The 22,993-nt window shown below is 38.4% G+C and overlaps 2 protein-coding genes across 2 annotated transcripts in view; one reads left to right on the top strand and one right to left on the bottom strand.

Moving 5' to 3' along the window:
- Positions 1–341, top strand: part of SPATA16 (spermatogenesis associated 16) — a 97,690-nt gene extending 97,349 nt beyond the window's left edge. Inside the window, 1 exon segment of the mRNA XM_026854959.1 lies at positions 162–341. Within this exon segment, the coding sequence (XP_026710760.1) occupies positions 162–341 (180 nt within the window).
- A 10,618-nt stretch (positions 342–10,959) lies between these two features.
- Positions 10,960–22,993, bottom strand: part of ECT2 (epithelial cell transforming 2) — a 34,145-nt gene continuing 22,111 nt past the window's right edge. Inside the window, exons 19-25 of the mRNA XM_026855238.1 lie at positions 22,347–22,425; positions 22,039–22,158; positions 20,593–20,731; positions 18,871–19,025; positions 16,787–16,894; positions 15,510–15,656; positions 10,960–12,173 (exon numbers count right to left, since the gene is read on the bottom strand). Of these exons, the coding sequence (XP_026711039.1) occupies positions 12,084–12,173; positions 15,510–15,656; positions 16,787–16,894; positions 18,871–19,025; positions 20,593–20,731; positions 22,039–22,158; positions 22,347–22,425 (838 nt within the window). The 3' untranslated portion in view covers positions 10,960–12,083. The remainder of the gene's footprint in view (positions 12,174–15,509; positions 15,657–16,786; positions 16,895–18,870; positions 19,026–20,592; positions 20,732–22,038; positions 22,159–22,346; positions 22,426–22,993) is intronic.

The raw sequence follows: 22,993 nt of genomic DNA, 5'->3' as shown, positions 1-22,993 counted from the left end.
AAAAAATTTATGAAATCAGGTACCGCTACTACAGCCAATTGCCTTCATGTATTTTTCTTTCCAATGACAATTAGTTTTGAAATAAACTAATTGCAAAAGTTTTTAAAGTGTTTATAGAGGGAAAGGGACATGCTTCTGACACTGCTTCTTTATAATTGCAGATTGGACTAATTGAAGACTACTTATACGAAGTAGAAGACAATTACTTAAAGAACAAAAGGCTGAGAACATCTAGGATGGAAATAATGAAGAGTACTCAAAGTACACAGCAATATTGGAGACTAGGAAATCCAAAACCGTCCCTCACCAACCCTAAAAACATGTTTGCCATACAGCAATAGATAGGTCAACAAAAGCCACCTTTCCACTTAATGAGCCTTCCCCTCACTATGGGATAACTTTAGCAAGACACTTCTGTACTTCATTAGTTTTAACTGGCTGAAAAAAAAAAAAAAAAAAAAAAATCTACGAAAGGCTTATTTTAAATTGTCTTGTTGATTTAAATAGTAACACTCAGCCAAAACGGGGCCTGTATTTTCTGCTCCGAGAATATTCTGCATCCAAACTCTATAAAATCCTGCTGGCTTGATTATCACCCAAGCAGCACTGATATCAGAAATCCCCCCATCCTCAGCTAAGAAAAATTCAGCCTCTTATTGCCTCCTTTCCAAGTTAGTGCCTTACACTACAGATACTGGTACAATCTATAGATGAAAAATAGCATCCTGCTAGAAACACAACGCTACAAAAAGAGAAAGAAAAAAATAAAGAAGCCCAGCTGTTGCCCCATGGCTAAGAATGTGAAGTCCTTCACTCTCATCTGTGCCCTAAGGGTGATTTTTTTCCCCTCATTATATGGTTATTGGTTTGGGGTTTTTTTAATGCACAAACACTCTAGGAAAGAAAATAACAGCACCTGCCTTCTCCAGTGCAAATCTCTTGGTTAAGGATCAGTGACACATCTTGTGCTCCCACGGCAGCACTTTGTCGCGTAGGCACATCTTACATGGCTTTGGTCTTTATGGCAGCACAGGCTCCCGATTCCCCCGACACCTGTCATCAGGGAGTGAAGCAACGCACCTACTTTTCAATAGAGATCACCTTATCAGATGATGTCTGACAGGCAACCCCAGCTGACGTGTGTAGTCTCTTCTAAGGCTGGCATCTCCTTTTTGTTCACTGTGTTTACTTTGTCAGAAAATAACCTCACCCTATGAAAACAGCATTCAGTTCATTATATTTTCTCACTCAAGGGTGACTTTAAAACAAAAAGATAGAAAGGAAAAATCCACCCCCCAGCCCTAAGATTTAATTAAAAAGTCCAGGACCTCAAAGTTATTTAGCCACTTAATTCTCATCATCTATTTATCACACATAGGAGTCTAAATCCAACAGATTTTTAGCTGTTAGAAACCATCTTCCTAGGCTCTCATAAAAGATTTTTGAAAACTAAGAAAGAACTAGCAAAATAGCTTTGATCGCCCTTTGTTCATTGTTAACAGAGAAAGTATAAAGAAATCTTTTTGAGAAAATCTGAGCTAGCCTGAGCTCCTTAAACATGTGGGACAGAGAAACGAAGAATTATTGCCCTTTGGAGACGGCATTATTTTGCTATGGAGTTGGTTTTGTCAGATGAAGTTTTATGACACATAGTGGCAATCATCCATCTTTGATGAGCAGACACACACTAAATCAGAAAGACTGCTCCCCACGGATCATCAAGTCACAGTCAACACACAGTTTGGTAAATCATGAAGCTCTTCAGCAAATACTCTTAATTTGATGCAAGCTGGTTTACAATTCTGCAATATTTAATGCAAAATGAGGTATTTCTACCTAGAATGATGAAAAATAATCAAGTGCACTGAAAACAGGTGATCTTTGGGAACAGAAAAACAACACTGCCAGTGAAAAAGAGGCGTCTGTGCAACATGAACATGTTGATCCGAGCCCACCGAGATAGACATACCGGTCTCATCGTGGAGCTTTGTGAGAGACCCAGATCCGAGACAAGATGTGACATTTCACTTTTCCGATATCAGGTAGGGCAGAAACTGTCTTATTCTGCAGATCAATACATCGCGCTGAGAGAGAGAGGCCACAGCCCAAATCAATCTGTGAGGTGTCAGGAACATCTAGGCCAACACCTGGCTACAGTGCCCTTTAGCCTCCAGAAAGCCGCGGACTAAAGCACTTGTCAGGAGATGAAGTCAGCTATGAAACAACACAAAGCAAACACGACAGGAGCTTCTCTCATGGAAAAGGGCACTGCTTTTTCCAAAAATATCTCTCTGTAATACATACATTCCCAGGCCCAAATCTGCATAGTATTTTATTCAGGACTCTTGAGAGCCAACTGTACTCCATGAATATACTACGTTTTACCTCGACAGTGGGGAAGGAGGAGGAGGGGGAAGGATTTCTAATGATTGCTGCATGCAGTATAGTTCCTAAAGCATGAGATTCAATAGAACTACTTACAAAAATTAAAACATACAATAATAATTAGCCTGCCTTTTGAAGAAATTGCAGACTGCTATGATTCTCTGGCCTCTTAGCTGACAATTTCTATAGGGTGATGACATATACCATGACTCCTCTCATTCAGGAAACACTATTACAAGTTGGACTTCATTCCTCAACCTCCTTTCTGTTAAAAACAGTCTGGCCCCTGATGGTTGTGGCTATTTTAGTCCCGCACACAAGGACACATGTGAGACCACTCCCCAAGAGTTACACTTTCAGGTCACTTCTCTTTCAAAGACTAGTTTCCAAATGAATGATGGGGGTTTGTTTCCCTCCATCACATAATTTTTTTGTCACAAAAATGATTTATCTGTTGACAGCCAGGTTCACTGGCCTCAGGCAACTGATGGCAGTTGAAACCACTCAATGAAAGCAAAGAACACTATACCAATTTAAAGAAAAGGGAGAAAAAGAGAAGGTATAAATACCCTCTCCCCTAAGCCTGCCTCGTAACTCTTCTGCTTGCTGTTGCAATCCTTGTTTCCTTGTAAATGCCAGAACTTCTGTACTGAGCCCTGGAAGGGACAATGAGCACAAGCAGAGTCAGCTCCTGCAGGTGTTAGGTATGTGTTTACTGTTGGGTTACAACACTAATTACAATTCAGAGAAGGTAGGCCAGACAGCAGTTGGTCTTAAGAACATTTTTCACTTTCACTATTTGTGAAGTCTCTTCTGTCAAAAGTGTATGGTAAAAACACTTGAAAAATACAAGGTTGTGATTCAAAGTGATGGAGAATGGGTCTAGAGCTAAAGTATTAAATTAAACACATCACCAGAGGAAGAAGATGAGATGCACTTGTGCCATTCAGTGGTAGGGACTAAATGAGGACATGCATTAATGGCATCCACTGCCAGGAATTAAATCAATAGTCTGCTGTTGCTAATCTCCCTCTGAGGTCAACAAGAGGGACAGTACTTCAGAAAATAATTTGGAACATCTCAGTCACACTCCTGCCTCTGCAAGTATCTCTCTTCACCTGTTTCACATCAAAGGTGAAGGAGAAAAGAATGGTTACATCAAGTTTTCCTTCAGATTTGACTATACAGATTGCAAATTCCTGAGAACAAGGACTGCCTTACAGTCCACTTTAGGTGGCCTCTTAGGAATTAGCATATTACTACTTCTAAACAAAACACCACTTAAAAAGGAGTCTCGTATTATCTATAAACTAATTGTGAGTTGATTGACACAGAAGACATAGGAGGGATATTAGGCACCACACAGTACTTCCGAAACAAAGTCCACGGCTAAAATTAGAAGAATATATATAGATATATAAACTGTATTATACTTACAACCCAGCTAAGAAGTCATACAAATGTAACCTGTTGCTTATGCGGTGGCTAGTTGTGATCACACATCTTTAATCTCAAAAAGCAGAACAACAGCAGGCCACAGTTTTACATTTTTCCATTTGAACTACAGTCATTGTCACAAGAGCCAATTTCACATTGGGCTGTTTCTTGTTCTTATGGCAATTCATCACGTGAAGACACGAGATCTAAGATACCATGGTAAGGCATAGTCCATGAATAATACAGCACATTACTTTGACCTTTTCAGTTTGCTTTGTAGTATGATTGGCCAAGCATTCCTGTCCTCCCCTGTTAACCACCCCATTAACCTGGGAGGAGAAGGTGGAACGGACAGACAATTAGCCAACAGAATAGTAAAAAGGTTAACACAGGAGTACACAGCCCTGGCTTTCTTGAGCTTTAATGGGTATTAAGATTCTGCAATCTCTTTCCTCTTTCAAAGTCTGCAGGGAAAAAATAAGAAATCACACAAGATGAACTTTATTCTCATTTCAGTTTATAATCATGTAGCTCCTTTCAGATGTCACACTTGGATGATTCTAGTTTATACGTGAATAAACTGAGAATGTTTATTTTTACCCCTCTCAATATGGGGAATATTCAGTTATAGTGGTGAACTTTTTCTTTGAAGCTGGTCATTCTTGAGTAAAGCAAAACTGGAGAAAGTAGAAGTGAAAAAACTCCATACGGTAGTCTTCTTTCAAAAGGTCACACTTGCTACACTAACTACATGAGCTGAGTCATTCCATTTATTTCCTAGTCAAAGAGAGGAAATGGTGGAATTTTTGCATCCTGTGGGCTGTCAGCTGCAGAAAGCTTGATCTCAGTATTCGCCAAGAATACCAGGGCAGGCGGCTCTCACGTGTCTCGGGCACATGTAGGAAATGAGGCACAATAGGGCTCAATGGAGTTTCAGAAGCGCCGGGTGAAAGCAACTTCCCTGTTTCCCTGGGTTTCCACATATCTTTGTAAAATCTTCCTTTTTTTTTTTTTTTGGTAAGATCACACCATCATGAATGACACAGAGTTATATAGGCAAGTATCAGAAAATGTTTTCTGAAGCTTTGTAGTCAAAAGACCTAATTTCAAGACTTCGCATGATCTTTTGCTCATGTTTTCTGAACATTAGTCTGGTGGTTCAGTTATGATGACCTGGGATAGTTTGTTTTTCAGATGCTGCCATATTACTGTCTTTGTACAGATGTGTTACTTGGAGTTGCCATTAGTAGAATGATATGAAATACTTACTTTAGATGAAAGCAGTATGGGCAAAGAGAAAGGGACCTTTCCGCTACTCATCAGAACGCCAGATTTTAAATTTGTGATGGGTATTGACTGCAATAATGCAGAGTCTTTTTTATTCTCTCACAGCAATAATATAATCTCTACTTTGCTTAAGGTGAACAGTGATATTCAGACAGGAAGAACTACTAACAAAGAAAAGATAAAGTTTTAAATTATGACTTCATGGTTTCTCTCTGTAATACACTTTCAGTCCAGAAGGGACCATTAAGATCACCTATATGCCAAGGATTTTTACACTTTGCTTTTTGATATATGGGATCTCAAGTACCATACCATTTCTTTTAACCCTTGCTCTTGAGCATTCTCTCTGATGGATTTCTACAAACTATTCACACACTTAGGGGCATGCTCACAAACTGAAAGAGACTAGAGACTCATAATTTCCTTTCAGAGGAGCATTCGTTCTTTTTAGAATAAAAGTTTTGCTTTGTGTTTGTAACAACTGCAATGAAATAAGCACAAATAAAATTGTATCAGGCTGCATTATGTGTTGATTTGAAAAGATTTGTAGCAATTTTAATGAGCCTTTACTCTTGATTTAAAGTCTGGAATTGAACCAAGGATTTCTGGGCACTTAGTGAGAAAGGTTATATCAGTTATACCATTTACCGTCTGCCCATCGCTGTTCAGGACTAGAGGGACATCATCATCACGAGACTAACTCCCAACCTCAACAGCTCATTTCTACAGATCACTATCACAAATTAAAATATATGACAGATTAGAAGAGTAGTAATCCTGTCAAGACCCAGATTAAATTCTTGGTACGCTGAGTAGAAAAGGCAAATGAAGATAAAGACAGTCAGACAATCCATTCCTGCATTTGTTCTAGTGTCTGTGTGCCCTAGGGAGTACCTGTGGCAGTGAATGCATTGTCCCTTCCCACAGAAAAAGGACTAAAAATCTTATTATTCTTTGTGCTCACTAAATGAGGGTTGAGGTGATCCATAAGAGGAGGAGAGCGTCAGGAAACATACCGAGTTGTTATACTGCCTTGAAGAGTTTCTCTCCAAAGCCTCTTTATAAGCAACACCACAGTAACTTTATTTTTGAAACATGTTTATCCACCACTATCGTTAAACGTGCCCTAAGAATTTTTGTTTTCTGGAGGGATGAGACCATCAGCTTTTACATAACAAACAAGCAGAGAGAAAGCTTTTTCTGTTAAGAAATGGAGTGTCACTTTTGATGGGTGGGGGTAAAAGCTGGAGGTGCCCAAAACCAAATTCTGCCATTTAATTAGTAATCAGCAATGGTCTGCCAGTCAGAGTTACTGTAATTCATGAACTGTTAAGTCAAAGCAAAAATGGCAAGTAATTAGACTGTATCCACTAGAGCTTCACTAGCACTCACTCATACAGCTAATACCTGAGGAAATGGAAGTGTGAAACTCCTTAATACATTCAGCTTTTTAATTAGCAATCAGTGCCAATTTGTCAGCCATACCAAGTCTAATGCAAGAGCCATTGAAACAGAGAAAAAAAGCACACTTTCAAAATCATTTATGCTTATATTTACATTCCCTCCAGGCTGAAACATTGGAGGAACTACTGAAATATCATCTTTGCCATAGAGCAGCAGAAAGCACGTAGGAGCTTACAGTCCAACATAGCCAATGAATTACTGACTGCTTGGGTTAAGAGAGAAGTAGAGCGTTTACAAGGGGTAGTTAGTATCTCCAAACACTGACAAATAAACGTTACCGGGTTTAACTGTACATGAAACAGAATCTCCAAGAGCTTGGGTAATACAAGTCACATCACAGTCAATGATATTTTAAAGAATCCATTCATAAACAGAGTGTGCTTACCAGACTGCTGAGCTTTCCTCGTCTCTGGATGGAGGAGATGGTGGAAGAGAAGTGCAAAAAGCCATCCTTTAGCCAATCTTCACAGGTGCCGAGGAAACCTGAGCTGCCTGAGGGCGAGGCAGATCACTGCCTGCTTCTGAGCTTTCACTGGTGCAAGATCTTCACCCAAAACAGGATGGGCTCTACAGTGCTCCTAGTAAGCTGAGCAGCAAAGCTGGGCTTTCCAGCATTAGGCCAGAAGCCACTTCCCCCTTCCTCAGCCCTCAAAGAAATTGAAGCGCTGGAGGGAAAAAAGGAATGAGAGGTGTAGTGGTTCTCCTTTTTTTTTGTTTTTACCCATATTAATATAAATACCAGAACTTTAATTGCTTAATTTCACCAATATAAAGTACCTGCACTAGGCCTCCCTATATAAACATAAAAGGGATGCTTCACATCTCTTTGTAAGTACTTTTTTTCCACTACTTCATACATATATGTACTTTTACTCTAACTTGCTTCAAGAACAGAGGGTAGCTCCCACTGTAGTCAGACTCTTATACTTAAAGTCAGTATCAGTGTATGGATCAGCTGGTAAAGGCACCAAGACAGCTTAAACTAATTACAATTTGCAGGTAGGGTGGTAATTGCACTTCTAACTGCCTAAATTAGGCATACAAATGCATGGCTGCCTTTGTATAGAGGCTGATAGAATACCCTGTGCCAGCTGAAAATTCAGCCCTAAATAGTGGTAATGTTCTTGCCTAAAAATGACTTTTGTTTGCCTAATGTCTGACAGTTACATCTATTTCACTAGATGTTTAATTAGTTTGTTTTCATGGTGTTCCCATTTCCATTTTAGCTTTCATTAGTGATGGGAGAGAGCAGGTTTCTGGCTCTGCACTTAAAACCAGTCCCAAGGCAAAGAACGTGGCACCAGTTTGCCTTCACCCTTCCAATGTCAGCTGCATAGAGCACTCAGCCAACATTTTAAGCTCTCAACAGCTTTTGTGTTTTTAAAGTACATTCAAGCTAGCCCCTGTTTCGTCTCTGATGGCTGGCTTTCAGAGGTTGTAAACATCCATCTCACAGTGGAGTTTTCAGTTCCTATTTTTGAAACAGCAACTATTTTTCTGCAACATACAGGTCAAGCCGTCCTGTTGAATCTACAACAGATTCACAAACAGGTGCTCTCAAGCAGCTGTAATCTCTCCACCTTTTCACTTTGAACAAAAACCTATAAAAGATTAATCATCTTACTCCAGAAATGCTTTAATAGCTTGCTGTGAATGGATGTTTATGAATTCTAGGGATAGGTTTATGAATGGCTGGGCTGCTGAAGCCCAGACTAAGCTATGTGAAGAAGTTCATATGATCCAGATATCAATAAAAAGGGAGAGTTCAGCTCTAAGCTGGGTCCCAGACTTTGTCCTATCTCTTGGCCAACTGCTGGTTTTTCACATATCTCAGTGGGCTTTCATCTAATTTAAACAAGCAATCTATTGCTTCCTTATAATCACCCTGCCTCAGTAAAAGCTTTAGTCTACATACTCCCTCCAAACTACCACCTGTTAACTATACAGGCTCCTTAAACACCATTTATAGAATAAACTTCTGAGCAATATTCTGTATTTCAACAAAGATAGGTAGGTAACACAATGCATAATTTTCTCAAAGTGTTGACGGGCGTACTTAAATAAACTCCATGGCAATGTACATACAGCACACCTACTGAAAGGGGTTTTCTTCTTGGAGCACTAGTACCCAAAGCTTCAAGATACACATACTAACAAGGGAAGCGGGTGGCATGCTGCGAGGAAACTGCATTCTCCTTGGAAGTTTGGAGCAGAACAGGGAGACATCCCCGCCTAACACCCACCCAACAGAAGACCCTTTCCTTTGATAGCTGTTCTTCAATTTTATGAGGAAGCAGTTTAGAACAATGGACAAGAGTAACTATTCTTGTAGCAATGAGCATGAGCTCATTGAACTGTTTGATTTTGTACAGCCTACAAGGAGAGAAGGTTGTTTTAAACAAAGATCTTCCTTTGACCTCCTCTTCAGAGTTCCAGTCTTTCTGAGTGAAAACAATTCTTCTGGATTCTGAATATGTGCCAGCTCTGGAACAGTGGTAAGAGTCAGGTTAGAAAGAAATGTCCTTTTTATCTCAGGTTTGTTCCTCAGTTACAAAACAGATCCTATAGTTTTACTAATATAGAAATCTAAGCTTAAAGGCTTAAGAAACCGTACTTAGTTCAACTAAACTCTCTAAATTAAAGTTTAAGAAATTATTCAGGAGATTTTAACTAGGTATTGTACAAAACCAGATGACTACTGTTACTCAACAGGGCACATCCCATAGCAGCTAGATGGTAAAAGTATTATTGTTTAAAATTCTGGTTTTAAGAACCAGTCTCACCTAAAATTTAAAAGAACAACCAAAATACCCCCCAAAATTATATCCTTGTTCTAATGCTACAACGTGTGCATGTAGTATTGGAAATGGAGAATGTGGGAGAAAACCTCTCATTTATAAAATTTTCTTATTTTTTTCCCTGTTTCTGTTACTCTAGAGCACCTCTCTAACTTAGAAAGCTCACTTCCACCTCTAACCCTGTTCTGTCGTGTACTCAAGTTTCTTGCTGCTGTGTGACACCTGTAAAACTAATAAGCACACTCTCCCTCCCTATTATCCACTCAGTCAATACAAACACTGAGCAGACCCACTCAATATGACCACAGTGGATACTAATAAGATTTGCTGTCTAAGGGGTAGAGATTCACCCACTAGTAGTTTCCCTCTGCTAGTAAACTTACAATACTGTCATGCAAGACAATGCCTCACGCGTTTTCTCTAGTATCCAAGACTTTGTTACACTGCTCTAGGTAATTAGACAGAGAACAAGTTGTCAAAGCAGCAAATCAGTCTTAATTATTACCTATCAGCTTGTTATTTCAACCTCAAATCTCACTGTTTTCACTCCTCTCTATCTCTGAAAAACTTCTGGCCTTCCGACAGACAATATCAAAAGAGCAGTTGAGGGCTTCAGTACAACCTGGAAATACACAGTAGTAGAGTATCCTCACCAGTTTGGGACCAGTTTGCCTTCAATGAACTGCTGCTAGAGAACATTGCCTTAGCGCGTAGTCCAAAAGCAGTAGACAAAGTAATGAATACATTGTCCTTTTTAAATATGCTCATTTAATTAGGAGACGGAGCTGCCATTTTTCTTAGTTCCAACACAAGACTTCAACAGTACGCCCATTTTTTAAATAAAAAGAGCATCTTGTGCTGAAACTTGACATAACATGCTAAGATAATAATGCAGCCAGACTGGAGAAGGAGGTAAAGGCACCTTAGAGGCAGGCACAGTCTTCCTCATTCTTTAAGGATTAGCAAGACTGAGCAGAACTAGTGCCTCTATTAGGAAGCTGTATACAACAAATGAAGATAAGTAGGACTTGGCCCTCTGAGCAATCATCTTCCCTTCATTTAGCAGCAACAGAGCTGTGCAGGGGTGGGAATGACAAAGCAGTCAATACAGTGAACTTGATATAAAAGCTAAATATAAATAATTTGGAAATTAAAGATGACCAGAGAAATAAGGTAAGCTGATATTATAAATTTGCATGTAGTTTACCACAGTGAAGATGCCCTTCCAAAATAACAGGAAGAAACCAAAAACTGTTGTTGAATCTTTAGCATAGTATTTATTGAGTTGTTTATTTCCTAGAGCAATTTTATTATGTAAATGTCAGTGCATATTTAGCTCAGATCTTTATTTTGAATGGATAAAATAAAAAAAACCCATGGATACATATATCCAGGTGAAGAGGGGAGAATGGTAAATATATTAAGGGGAAAAAAAAAGTTTGTTTCTGGCAGGTTTGGGCCTACCAAGTTATACAAATAATCAAAATACATTTGTAGACTGGAGCCCAACACAAGGCTTTGTCTTTTCACACACAAAAAAGTAGACTCTCATAAAAGCCTGTTTAGCAAAGCCAGAAGCAGTGTTATTTTAAACAGTTTATTTACATTGCTTAGAGTGGCAAAAAGAGATATTAAAAAAAACATTTAAGTCTGACACATTCAGAAACATCACTAGTTACATATAGACATAAGACAAGACACTGGTGGTTAAAAAGAAACCAGAAGTTGAGAACTTCTGATAATAGTCGGTTAAACCATTAATGAAATGCAGAAATATACATATTTAGATAGTTCCTGAGATAGCATTGCATCATACTAACTGTTCAGAGATGACAGAAGTGAACATATAGTTTTGAAGGAAGATGCAAATACATGAGAATGCCAGGTAAAAGCCTTAGGAGTACTACACTTGAAAACTGACACACCAAATTTGGGCTCTCAAGTTATGATGTCACATCAATAATCCCACGCATTAAATAATTATTTGTTAACGAGTGTATGGAAGATGTGGAGTTTGGGAGGTTTGTTTGGTTACTTTTCTCAGACTTCCACTTCAAAGAAATTCAGGGAATTAAATTGATCACTTCTGGTGGTCAAAGCTAGTCATAGCCTTTAAGCCTATTCACAACAAACCCATGTTAACACACCACAGTGTTATGGTGAGGCTGCAGAAGACCATAACCACAGAAAGTCAATTCTATTTCTTTACAAAATATTTGGAATAAGCAGCTGTACAACAGGTTAACTGTCATACTTGAAATGTCAGGTACTTCATAATGCATTTCCATTTAAGAACTCAACAGTTCAAACATTAGAGTGCTCTGCCAATTGGTCAAGTTAGGCAAGCATAAGAGTCATCCAAACTTGTTGCAAGTTATGTGAGCATCATCATTTCAAAATCTGACAAATTAGTTTATTGCCTAGAGGGGCAATTTCCATAGAAGAAAATGCTTCCATTAACGTTGGTGAGAAAATAAGTCTCTGCAAGGGAATACTGTGTCTTAAATGAAGACAGAGTTACTTATTCCACTGATTAGCTGATCTGCTTCAACACAACTAAAAAACCCTTGTGATTAACTTAGTGTTATCTAACATTTTGCTAATCATTGCTAAGTGCTAATGACTAAGGTACCATTAATGTCAGTAACAGGTCATTTGTACAGCCAACTGCTTGTCAGTCACTACAATACAGCATTGTATTTTAAAGGTGCTTCATATCAAGTGGGTTGTTGACCGACTTAACGTATGACTCCTTTTTTCAAAGATTGAGGGAAGATTGACCAAGGAAGGAGAAGGAATACCCTGTTGGGGAAGATGAAAAAAAAGTGTTATTCGGCTAATAAATGATCAATGTGAGTAGTGCAGTAGTCATTTCTCAACCTTTATACATAGTATGCTTATATATAAGGAATGAAACAGTACAGAAGATACTTAAGATTGGCAGCTTTTGAAATTAACAAATGAGCATTTTCCAGATTCTGAACAGAAAAGTTAAACAGCACCAAATGAGTGGAATGGGTGCATTTTTAAAAAATGCGGAAGAAATTTATTCCTTGTTACCAGCCTTGAGAGATTCAGAATTCAGGAAATGTATTTGAAGAGTAGCTGTTAACCAGAATGCAGGAAATGTATTTGAAGAGTAGCTGTTAACCAAGTATTAGCATACGTCTTGCATCACACTTTTTGCAGTAACATTCTCCCTCCAAATTGAAGGCAAGATACATTATGATTATCTCTTAAAGAAATGGAGCTCCCCTCAGATCCTACAACTTTCTGTATTCTTACAAGCTTTGAGCAGCAAATTAGATGCTGAACACATGCTTTCTTGACTACAGAAAGCAACAGACATCGCAATGATTTGCCAAAGCTTGCTTCAGCTGCACCTCGATGGGCACAAACTAGGCAAAAAGCTGACTTTTCTGGTGCTAGGAGCACAAGCTGCTTCTGGGAATTAAAATTACCAACACATCAATATGTAGCACTAAAAGTTAACCTCTCTGGATCAGCTGAGATTTTATCTTCTTTTTACACTAGACCTCTAGATACTTTCACAAGTCATCTTCTGTTGCTCTTTATAGCACAGCCAAGCTTTTCAGCCTATAAACAGGTCATGGTATTTAGGCAGCTTGCTGCACCCGCATGCCTCAACAATCTTTTAAATAGGGATATTTTGAGCAGGTAAGGATATACCACTTCACTGTGAAGTCTAATGCCTGTTTATTGCATATCTTCTATTTGCAGTCATAGACAATATTTGAAAAATAAATCCTAAACTCCTCTTTATATAGCAGCTTTTCCTAAACTCTAGAGTATTTTATACCAGATATTTTTTCTATTTACAGATAGGGGAACAAAAACTTAAAACCATAGGTAAAATTAGCTGTTCAAGACTTTCCTGCAACCAAGTTAATTCCTCAGAACTTCGGCCACTGATCTACACTGCCACTTGGACACTTAAACCAATAAATAATTCAATTGTATAGAAATTAAGAACACAAAAATATTAAAGTTAAGAGGATTTGTTAAAGAATTAACTTTGCACCCAGAACCAGAAATAGAACTGGACCACATGTGAGTGTTAACTCCAACCCTGTGCATTAGAACAAGTGAAAGAAAAACCCAACACCATTTGAAACACTTTGTGGATTCTAGGGTTTTATATAGTTGTACCGTGCTGTCTTAGCTTAGAGGAATCAAGATTTTTTTTGCTCACTTCATGCAAGATGGGCTTTAACAGTCAGGATGTGATGCTCAGAACTTTTCAGCATCACACTGGTTATCATCCCCAGCATCGACACAAGTGGTAGTAATAATAGGGATAGGCCATGATCTGTCCAAGGCATGACCATTTAAGCTTTCCAAGTTGGAAGAGGTTTTTTCTTCTACAGCATTTGAAAGATGAATATTTGGAGAACCAGGACATAGCACAGGTTGAGGCCTGGAATTTTGTGAGCTCCAATCAACAGAATTGGAGCGATGAACATTAACAGCACATTTGACAGATCCATTTAGGCTGCACGTAGAAGATGAACGAGCAATCTACAATTAGGAAGGGGTTCAAGAGTTAGTTCAAACATGAAAAAGCCCAAGCATCCAAGCTTTATTGATATTTTTACTTCATTATTTTTCTATGCCAAAAAAAATCCCCACATAAGCAAAGGCCAGGATTTAATTTAAATAAAACAATGGCCAAATAACAGATTTGACTCTCTCAGTGGACTCAGAGAGGTTTGCTGCAGCTTCCGTTTCCTTCTTAAGAACTGCATCGGGGATTCAACCAAACCTGGGATTCAACCAAAAAGGCTTTACGCAAGTTCAGTGGTGTGTGGGATTGGTTAAAAAAAACCCACACATCATCACACACAACATATGATCTGCTGCCAAGCTACAGCTTAATACCTCAGAGGTCCAAGAAACTCTGGGAAGAATTTAAATAGGAATATAGTTTTTACTACTGTAAGTTCCTATCATTTTGTGGAAAAAAAAATTATATTTTTCTATGGGATAGACACACAAAAGTACATGACTTGCATTTTCATGAGAAATGACATACAGTGCTGTATCAAAGTGGAGACAGAATATTAGAATTAGAAAGCAGTTGTTGAAGCAGTCAATTGAAGAAAGTCTCTACAGAGAGCTGAGATATAGTCTACCAGTGTAGCTGTTTCCTCTAAATCAAGGGAGTCCACTGTAATACTTCCTCCCTTATTATTCCATATTTTCTCATGCCTATCTCATGTGGGAGAGCAGGGCAATATCTTCATGTTGTACAATTTAATGGCCACTCAAACATACTGAATTATCTCTATATTAAAGGTACTGACATATGAGGCAACAGTAGAAAGATACACAAGAAATCCTGTTCTTGGCCTTCTGTCCTACAAACTATAGGCTTTAAAGGAGATGTTTACTCAGCATATAGATTTACACAAACACTAGAATAAAGGTGAAGGTGATGAAAAAAATCCTCCAAATCTAGTCTGCTTTACTAGACTGTACTAGGAAATTGAGTTTGACCTCAGGTAGCAGAAGTTGCAATAGGCAGCCAGGCATAGCAGAAGAGTTGCAGTGTGTAGAAGAATATATTCTTTTACCAAGTTTTCTTAAGGACATATAAGGAAATAATTCCCTTGCCTTTTTAAAAACTCGCAGGCTGCAGCATCTGTATTTCTCAACCCTTCCTTCCCAGTTTGTTTCACAGCACATCTATCATCTCACTACTTTCATTGATACTTTCACCATGCTATTCAGGGTTGTACACCACATTTGTATATTGGCCAAAAAATCAAAAGCATGAACCAACTCAAGTCAGGGTGTTGGAAGTCTCTCCCTCTGAGGATACATATTCCATCTCTGCCAAAAGAGGTCGTTTTGGTTTTGGGAGGTTTTTTCCAGCTTAATTGTACAAGGCAACTCCCAGTTTCTGGTACATACAGCAGATTTTTCTGCATTTTCTTCAGGTAAGCCTTCTCACTAAACAATTCTTGCTCAGAAAATAATACATCTATCAATGTAGTTAAAGACAAGTTTTTCTACTGTGAATCTTGAAACTGTTAAAGTAAAATCAGCACCAGACATTAAACTAACTGTGATCTTAAAAAAGGTTACTTATTTTGCCTGCACAGCCAAATCACTTACCGCTAATGACGACGTACTAGTCAGTCGGCTGCCTATATAACTCTCATTAGCTGAACTGGGGCTTCTTCCTTCTGTTGCACTATGTGACATTAAAGCCCTTCGAAGAGCTCTCTTTGGTGTTTTTGAGAAAGAAAATGCTCTTGTAACCTGAGGAGTTTGACAAGCAGTTATACACTGATTAAAAAAAAATAATCAGGCTGTAATAACTACAATAATATAGGTTGCCATTCAAATTTTTAACATCTGTAGGGATGTGTATCAAAACTAGCCAAACAAATATACCCACAAGGTGATCTGTCTCTTAAGGTCACCCCATCACTCCTGGTCTTCTCACTCTGTCCAAATATGGGCAGACAAGAGGGAGGAATGAGGAAGGAGGGCAGAGATTCAGGGAGAAGTCAAAATAAGGTCTGGTCAACTAGGCTTCCCCATACCCCTTCTGTAAAGTCAGGCCCCTCTCCTTTTAGTTGCTCTCAATTTAGCCTTCAGCAGCTTCCAAACTACGGGAGCCTCTATGGTTTTCTCTAAGAAACAGTAATTATTATCTTGAACATACTAAGGCCTGCTGTGAGGCTGCTGAGAATGAGGAAGTGATTACTCCTTGCTGCATCACTCTCTGCCACCCCTTCTTACACACACAGACTTCTGCAGAACCAAACCCAGCACCCAGCCAGCATGACAGCGCAGACAGGCAGCCCTCCTCCTGCCTCCCAGCCAGCTCCTCTTAGCAGAACAGGGCACAGTTCCTCAGTCTGTTAGCTGAGAGCAGCTAAGCCATACACAGAGGAAAGCATACCCAGGCAGACACTAGCATTCAGCACTTACTTCCTTGCTGTTTCAAACTCTGTTCTATTATGACAGGCATACTCTACACCCATCATACTTTTGAAGGTACTTGAATTTAGGTAACTGCATGCAGCTTTAAAACCATTCAAGATGCTAAAAACAGTTACAACTGAGGGTTGGGATGCTTTTTAATATTTTGAATCTTTCAAATATATTACAGAGAAATATATTACAAAGAAACTACAGACTCAAGAATGACTACATAATTCTTATGACCGTAATACTTAAGACTATATACTCCAAAACTACGCAGTCAACACTCAATCAAACACTCCCCACCTTCTTTAAAAGGCTTATACTGAAAGAATTTTAGTTCAGATTTTTTCCTGTCACTACTGTAAGTACTACAAAACACCTGAAACAGGAATACTAGCACAATTCCCCAACTAAGATGAGGTTTACTCTAAAGCACTATCTTTGTGGTATCTTACCTTTTTTGATGTTTTCTTTATTGCCCTGGATGCTCTGCTTAAAGTACTGTCCATATCTTTAGTAGTTACTTCAACTGAATCAGGATCAGCAGTATAAATGAGATTTTCCTATAGACAAAAACAATGGTCAAACATCAGCACTTGTCAAAATATCATTCTTTAGTCTTTTAGGTCAGATTTAGAGGTTTTAATTGCCATATTCCTCCATATTTAACAACACACAGTTAAGCAGCTATTTGCTTTCATGACACTTCTGTAGATTAACTGCTGGTGCAATCAGTTTATGAAACCACTTCATCGGTAGTTTTACATTTGGTTTGTTTGATTCAGTTTCAAGCTCGGGGTCGACCAAAGTAAAGGCAGTAGTTCTGAAGTATACCTAGGGAGTTTCAGAAGATATATACCTCTGTTTCACAGACACATCTAGCACTCTTCTGAAGTGGAACCTTAATGTTTGACAGCTGAATCTATCAGGACTAAGTCTTTCTGCTTAAAGCCAATAGATGTTTCAGAATAGCCACAGGTTTTGGGTTTGGGTTTTTTTTTTTCATGCTTCATTCTTAAACTCTAGGGAGTGCAAAGCAATCCCTGGCTAGCTACTTCAAAACCTGGGCAGAGAGTGGGACACACATGAGAGTGGGAAGTTGCTGGGGGTTATTTTGTTGTTGTTGTTTGGGGGGTTTATTTTGAGAAAAGTCAGTTTACCCTCAAAAAAGTTCTGGGAAAAAAAAAATCATAATGACACCAGACAGCAAGCTGTATGGCTAGTCCTAGTGTCTAATAAAAAGTAGTTAAAGCCTTTACTGCCACCATGTGACAAAGCCAACGCTATCTCATTCTCACATGATGCTACAGAATTCTTGAAAACCAAGGAAAAGGGGAAGTGTGCTTAAATTTAATCTCAATTTTACATTTAAATCAACAAGAAAAGTAGTATTACATAGTTGGTACAAAGCAGTAGTTATAGAAATTATAACTAATGGGATTCAGCATAGGTTACAACTTGTCAGCATATGATTCTGCATGTCCTAGGGCAAGAGGGAACGATACATTTATTACACAGAGATTTAATTTCTATTAAAACCCAACACTTTTCCATTCCTTTGAGCTATGTGTAACACAGAAGACTGAAGATAGGAGACAGACAGATTAAATGAACACTGCTAAATCAGTACTTCCCCTACTCAGTACCTAAAAAAGAAGGAAAAGCACAAAACCACATTTATTATTCATAAGTTCCTAGATGACAAGCCAAACAAAATTAAGATACTATTTTGATTACCTATCTACCTGTCCTGAAACAAGCATGTCTTTAAAAATCAGACAACCAAATATTGTACAGTAAGAGTACAATGCAGACATGAAACATTTCTAGCCTAAATCAGTTGTTTCTGCTACATGTACTGCACAGATTTTCAGCGAATTTGGATGACTGATAGGAATACACTCTTACATAATTAAAACATTAGCTGAAATTGGAAATTGCCCTAATTGGAGAGGATCTACTCTTCAAATTAGTAGTTTTCTGGCTGCAGAAAGCCCACGCATTGAACTTCTAAAAATGTGAGGAGGCGAGTGCCTCCTTTATCTCATTGTTTTCTTTACTTCTTTGTTTTAAGGTTTTAGGCTTCTGTCTATAGGAGGAAGATGCTTCATGTCTCTTACATTATGGTGCCCATGCAGATAAGGTGTAGAACAAAGACTTCAACCTAACACAGAGTTGAATCAAAACACGATTCATAATGCTGGGATTGTAAATTGCAACATAGCTCTGAAAGAAGCAAGGTGAAGACAGTTCTGTTAGATACACAGTGTCAGAGTTTAAATTTTTTATAGTTACTTTGTAATGGGGAAAAGACATGATTCCTGGTTTTTAAGTACTTATTAGCCTCTGTAGAAGGTAACTTCCAGGCCATTTCCTTTTCCACCTTTTAACCACTCACTTGCAGACGCGCTAGCACAAATGTTTTCTGCTCTACTTCACCTCCAGCACGTCCACTATTAACAAGTTCTTTAGCTTCATGAGCTTCATGCCAAAAAGAGAGAAATAATTCCAATCAGCAACATGGTTCCAGAGTACTTACTGCATCTGCTTTACAAATAGTATTAGCCACATGTCGACATAATGTCTTCAACCAGTCTTCTTTAGGAGGTTCTTCAGTTGTCATCTGGAAACTGAGTAGCTTATTGTTGAGTTCTGTAGGGGGCCGCACAACTAAGGCAAAAGCTTTATGGCAATCTACAGTTTATTAAAAAAAAAAAACAAAAAAAAAAAAAGAGGCAAGGAGTTAAGACAAAGAATAATAATTTTTCACGTAATTCAGGGAGGAACCTTCAGAAGAGCTAATGTTCCATCTGCTAGAGTTAGGGACAGTATGATTTGGTGCAAGGATTTTATCTCTATTTACACAATAGCTGTTGCATCACTTGCAAGAGCACCAAGTTCTGTCCATATCCTTCATCAACAGCTGCAATCAGCTGTTCATGCAACAGTTTATTCACCAAATAATCTGTATACCATAGTCTGCAGACTAGTTGGTCTTTACTGGATATAGCACTAAGTATCAATTTCATTCTCTAACTCATAAAATGTTGGACAGATCATTTCTTTATTCATAGAGACCAAGGAAAATATTATTTACCCTATTCTGTAAAGCAGGAAAAAGTAACAAAGACATCAGTACTATATATAACACATTAGTTAAGTTATGCTAGTTTTACTGCTTAAACTTGGCCAAAATGACTCACTTGATTGCAGAAAATTAACCCATTGCTGGTATGCCTTTATAACAGACCCAGCTGAAGCATGCTAAACGGTTAAGAGAGAAAGAAAAATAACCCCTTGACAATTCAGAAAAGCAGCACTGGAAAAGCAGTCCTGGAAGGGAATGTATATAAGAAAGAGTAGCTGACCTCTCCCAAGATTTGCATACTAAAGTTCTTGGCAGATATGAAATGGGATGCCTACAAATGGCTCCCATCATCCAAGTCACAAAGTAAACTTATGTGTTGCACAGAAATTTGAAGAGAATTCTTGAGAGAAACCCATATGCATCACATTCACTACCTATCCTCTTTGCCATTTCTATTTTTTATTGGGTTTCTATGTTCAGGTGCTTCAGAGAACATAAAGCAGAACAAGTATGATGTGCATACCATCACCCACAGCGAAATATCAAATCTATCTTTCTACAGTATAGATCTAGAAACTAGTCTGACTAGACTTCTTTAGAAGTCACTATCAAGGCTAGAACAGTACTGTAGCATGACTTCTGCTGCTGTTGAAATGCATCACTTCAGTGAAACCCCTACAGTCTCAGCATGGCAAAGCAGCCGCAGAAATTAAGTCATCTAAATCTTTCTTTTAAGATGCTAAGCACTGCTCTTCCTGAACAGCATCATCACCAGATAAACGAAGATTTGATTTCACAGCAACATCACTTGTCTCTGGCCAGTCTAATGCTTTGGACCGAGGTTTGGGGGTTTTTTTTGTGGGTTTGTAAATCCAGAGCTGTCAAGCATACCCCTCTGTTTAACTCACACTGCCATTTGGTTAGCTTATGCTAATGCTATTTAGTAGTTCTGTTAAATTCAGCATCCTGCAGAGATCCTTGAAAAACCAAGAGGTCTCAGTGCAAGGAATTCTCAAGCTCATACACAGCTTCTAAGAGAAGCTTATACTAAAAATCACATACCTAGCATACCATACAACAAACATACCTTAGCACTCTGTCCCACAACAGCAGCCCTTTATACTCTGAACCACAACTTTCATTAGCTACCACAGCACTTCAAAGCATACAGACCTTCTGTCTCCCTGATGTCTAGGACTTTCTTGATCTGGGAGAGGGGCATGAGAACAACATGCTTGAGAGATGCAGGAGGCCTTGTGTGGCCATGCGGGCTCTTGAAAACACCAATAACTTTATGCCGTTTCCTGGCAATCTGCAGTGAAATTGAAGACAAAGAGGTTAAAGTTAAAAGGTCTATTGCCATCTATTTGTCTCTCTTCTATTCTTTTACCTTCTAGTATACAGGAAGTCTTTCTACAGAAAAATACTCAAGAGTGTTTCACTGTTTACCACATAAGTCTTTAAGGAACTCACTTATCTCACTATTCACTGTCTACAGTTCAAGTGGCCCAGCAATATTTGTTACTTAGCATCAATACACTCACCTCAAAAGTAAAATAAAATATGTTATGTTTAAAAAGACACGAGGGGAAGTAATTTTGCATTGCAGACCTCAATTCTACCCTGCACAAAAAGCAAGGGCCCTTTGAAACCCACCACAAGGTAGTCTAGATTTAAACAGAAAAGACAACACCTATATGCATGAGCCAACTTAGTCTATGGTGTGTCATATTCTAGAAGTATCACTTGCTGTTTCTTGGGTGTGCAGGCACTGAGTGGGTTTTGCAGTGGTGGCTGGTCAGTCAGTTTTTACTTTATGTTATCATATAGGTATCTTACATGCCTAAGTAAAGTATTTTGAGTTGCTTTTATCTTGTACAAGAGATAAGCCAAGAAGCTTTTCCCTCCTTTACAAGTGATGAAGATGAGTCGACCTGACTCCCAGGAAGAGTTCATCACTAGTCACAACAATAGGCTTTAGTCTCTAAGTGCTGCTTAAGACAACACTAGTTTTGGATTATTTTAGGAGTTGGTCTTCCGTGAAGACAATGTTCTTTACTGTTGTAGACAGTAACGAGTACTTTCACAAAGTGTCCTTTGAAACCTCAGTTTCTCCACATAAGTCTCCAAAACCCAGTTATATTACTTTTCCCCTCCTAGTTCTTCCTAACATACTGTTAGTCTAAGGCATTTAATATCTGATTATTTTTTTTTTTTTGGTAGTCTAAGCACAGACAGATCTACCCTAGAGACCCCCTATTTACTCACATTAAATATGACTAAACTTTAAAAGGGCAAACATCCTGCTGAGCCAAGAACTCAAGCACATTGGTACTACTCAAAGTGCTATTCAGATAAACATTTATTTCTTAAAATGCTGCTTTTAAATTTGATCTGGTTGCAAGACATTAAAGGCTACATTAACACCTCTTGATGATTCAACTACTTGTTGCCTTTCCATTAGCTATTGTATAAGCCAACACATCAGCACTGAGCTATCAGCTCCCCATGACTAAGAATTCTGTTTCAAAGTTTTTAAATTTTACTTGCTTATATTCATATGTAGTGTCAAACCTTTTATTATTCAGTTCATGAGATGTACTTATATAGCCATCTTACCTCTAGGCAGTCATTGAACAGAAAGAGCGTGACCTGTTCTCCCCTGTCACAGAGGTCATCACCAAGCGCTACCGTTTCCAAACGCTGAACTAAGCTTCGGTGAGAGGACAAGAGATTGGCCTAAGTGATAGAAGCAAAAAGCTCATTAGGCATTTAGTTCAAGGGCTGGATTACTGCTTGCTTACAGCTTAACACTGGAAATCTGTTTAAACCAGCACCATTGCATTTTAACCTCACATGCTTACTTCTTTTGCAAAAACTACTGCACAGTCATTTTACAGGTCTGCCACTTCAGAGAAATTACTTACTGGACATCCATCAACTTCATAGACAACATCAAAGAACTGCCTTTGTGCCTCTGTTTTTCTTTTGTCTTCATTAATATGTCTGAGGGAAGGATATTAGATTTATCTTCAGTATCAAGCAACAGTATAATGAATGCACAGCATTTAACACATCAAAATAATTAAGCTAAACATTCAGAGATATAGTTTACACAGCAGCACTAGAAAATGTAAAATCAACCACACTTGCTTACTGAAGTATCTAAATACCACATGCTAAGAACATAGGAAACTTCAGATCCAGAATATTCTTGTCATGTTATCAGTATTTGACATACCATCCAGTTAATAAATAATGCCACTCCCTCACCCTGTAAGATTCTGAACTAGAGACCAACGCAAAGCAATGTTTTACAGCCTGCATTTTATCCCCCAAGTCAGGACTGCAGCTCACCAAGAAACAGATATAAGAATAATTACAAATTAAAAGTTGTTGGTGTTGTTAAAGTTGGACAAACATTTACACAATTAATATAGGAGGTCATATTGCTGGAGACATGCTACACTTCAAAAGAGGTGAGACTTACAATCTAAAAAGCTCCAGCTTTAAGCTAATTAACTCATGGAATGGTGCCAAGAATAGCTAATACAGGACCAGAAGAGAAACTAAT

The sequence above is a fragment of the Athene cunicularia genome (assembly GCF_003259725.1).
Source record: "Athene cunicularia isolate RWA chromosome 9 unlocalized genomic scaffold, athCun1 chr9_part1, whole genome shotgun sequence".
NCBI lineage: Eukaryota > Metazoa > Chordata > Aves > Strigiformes > Strigidae > Athene > Athene cunicularia.
This window is presented reverse-complemented; position numbering and strand designations above follow the sequence as displayed.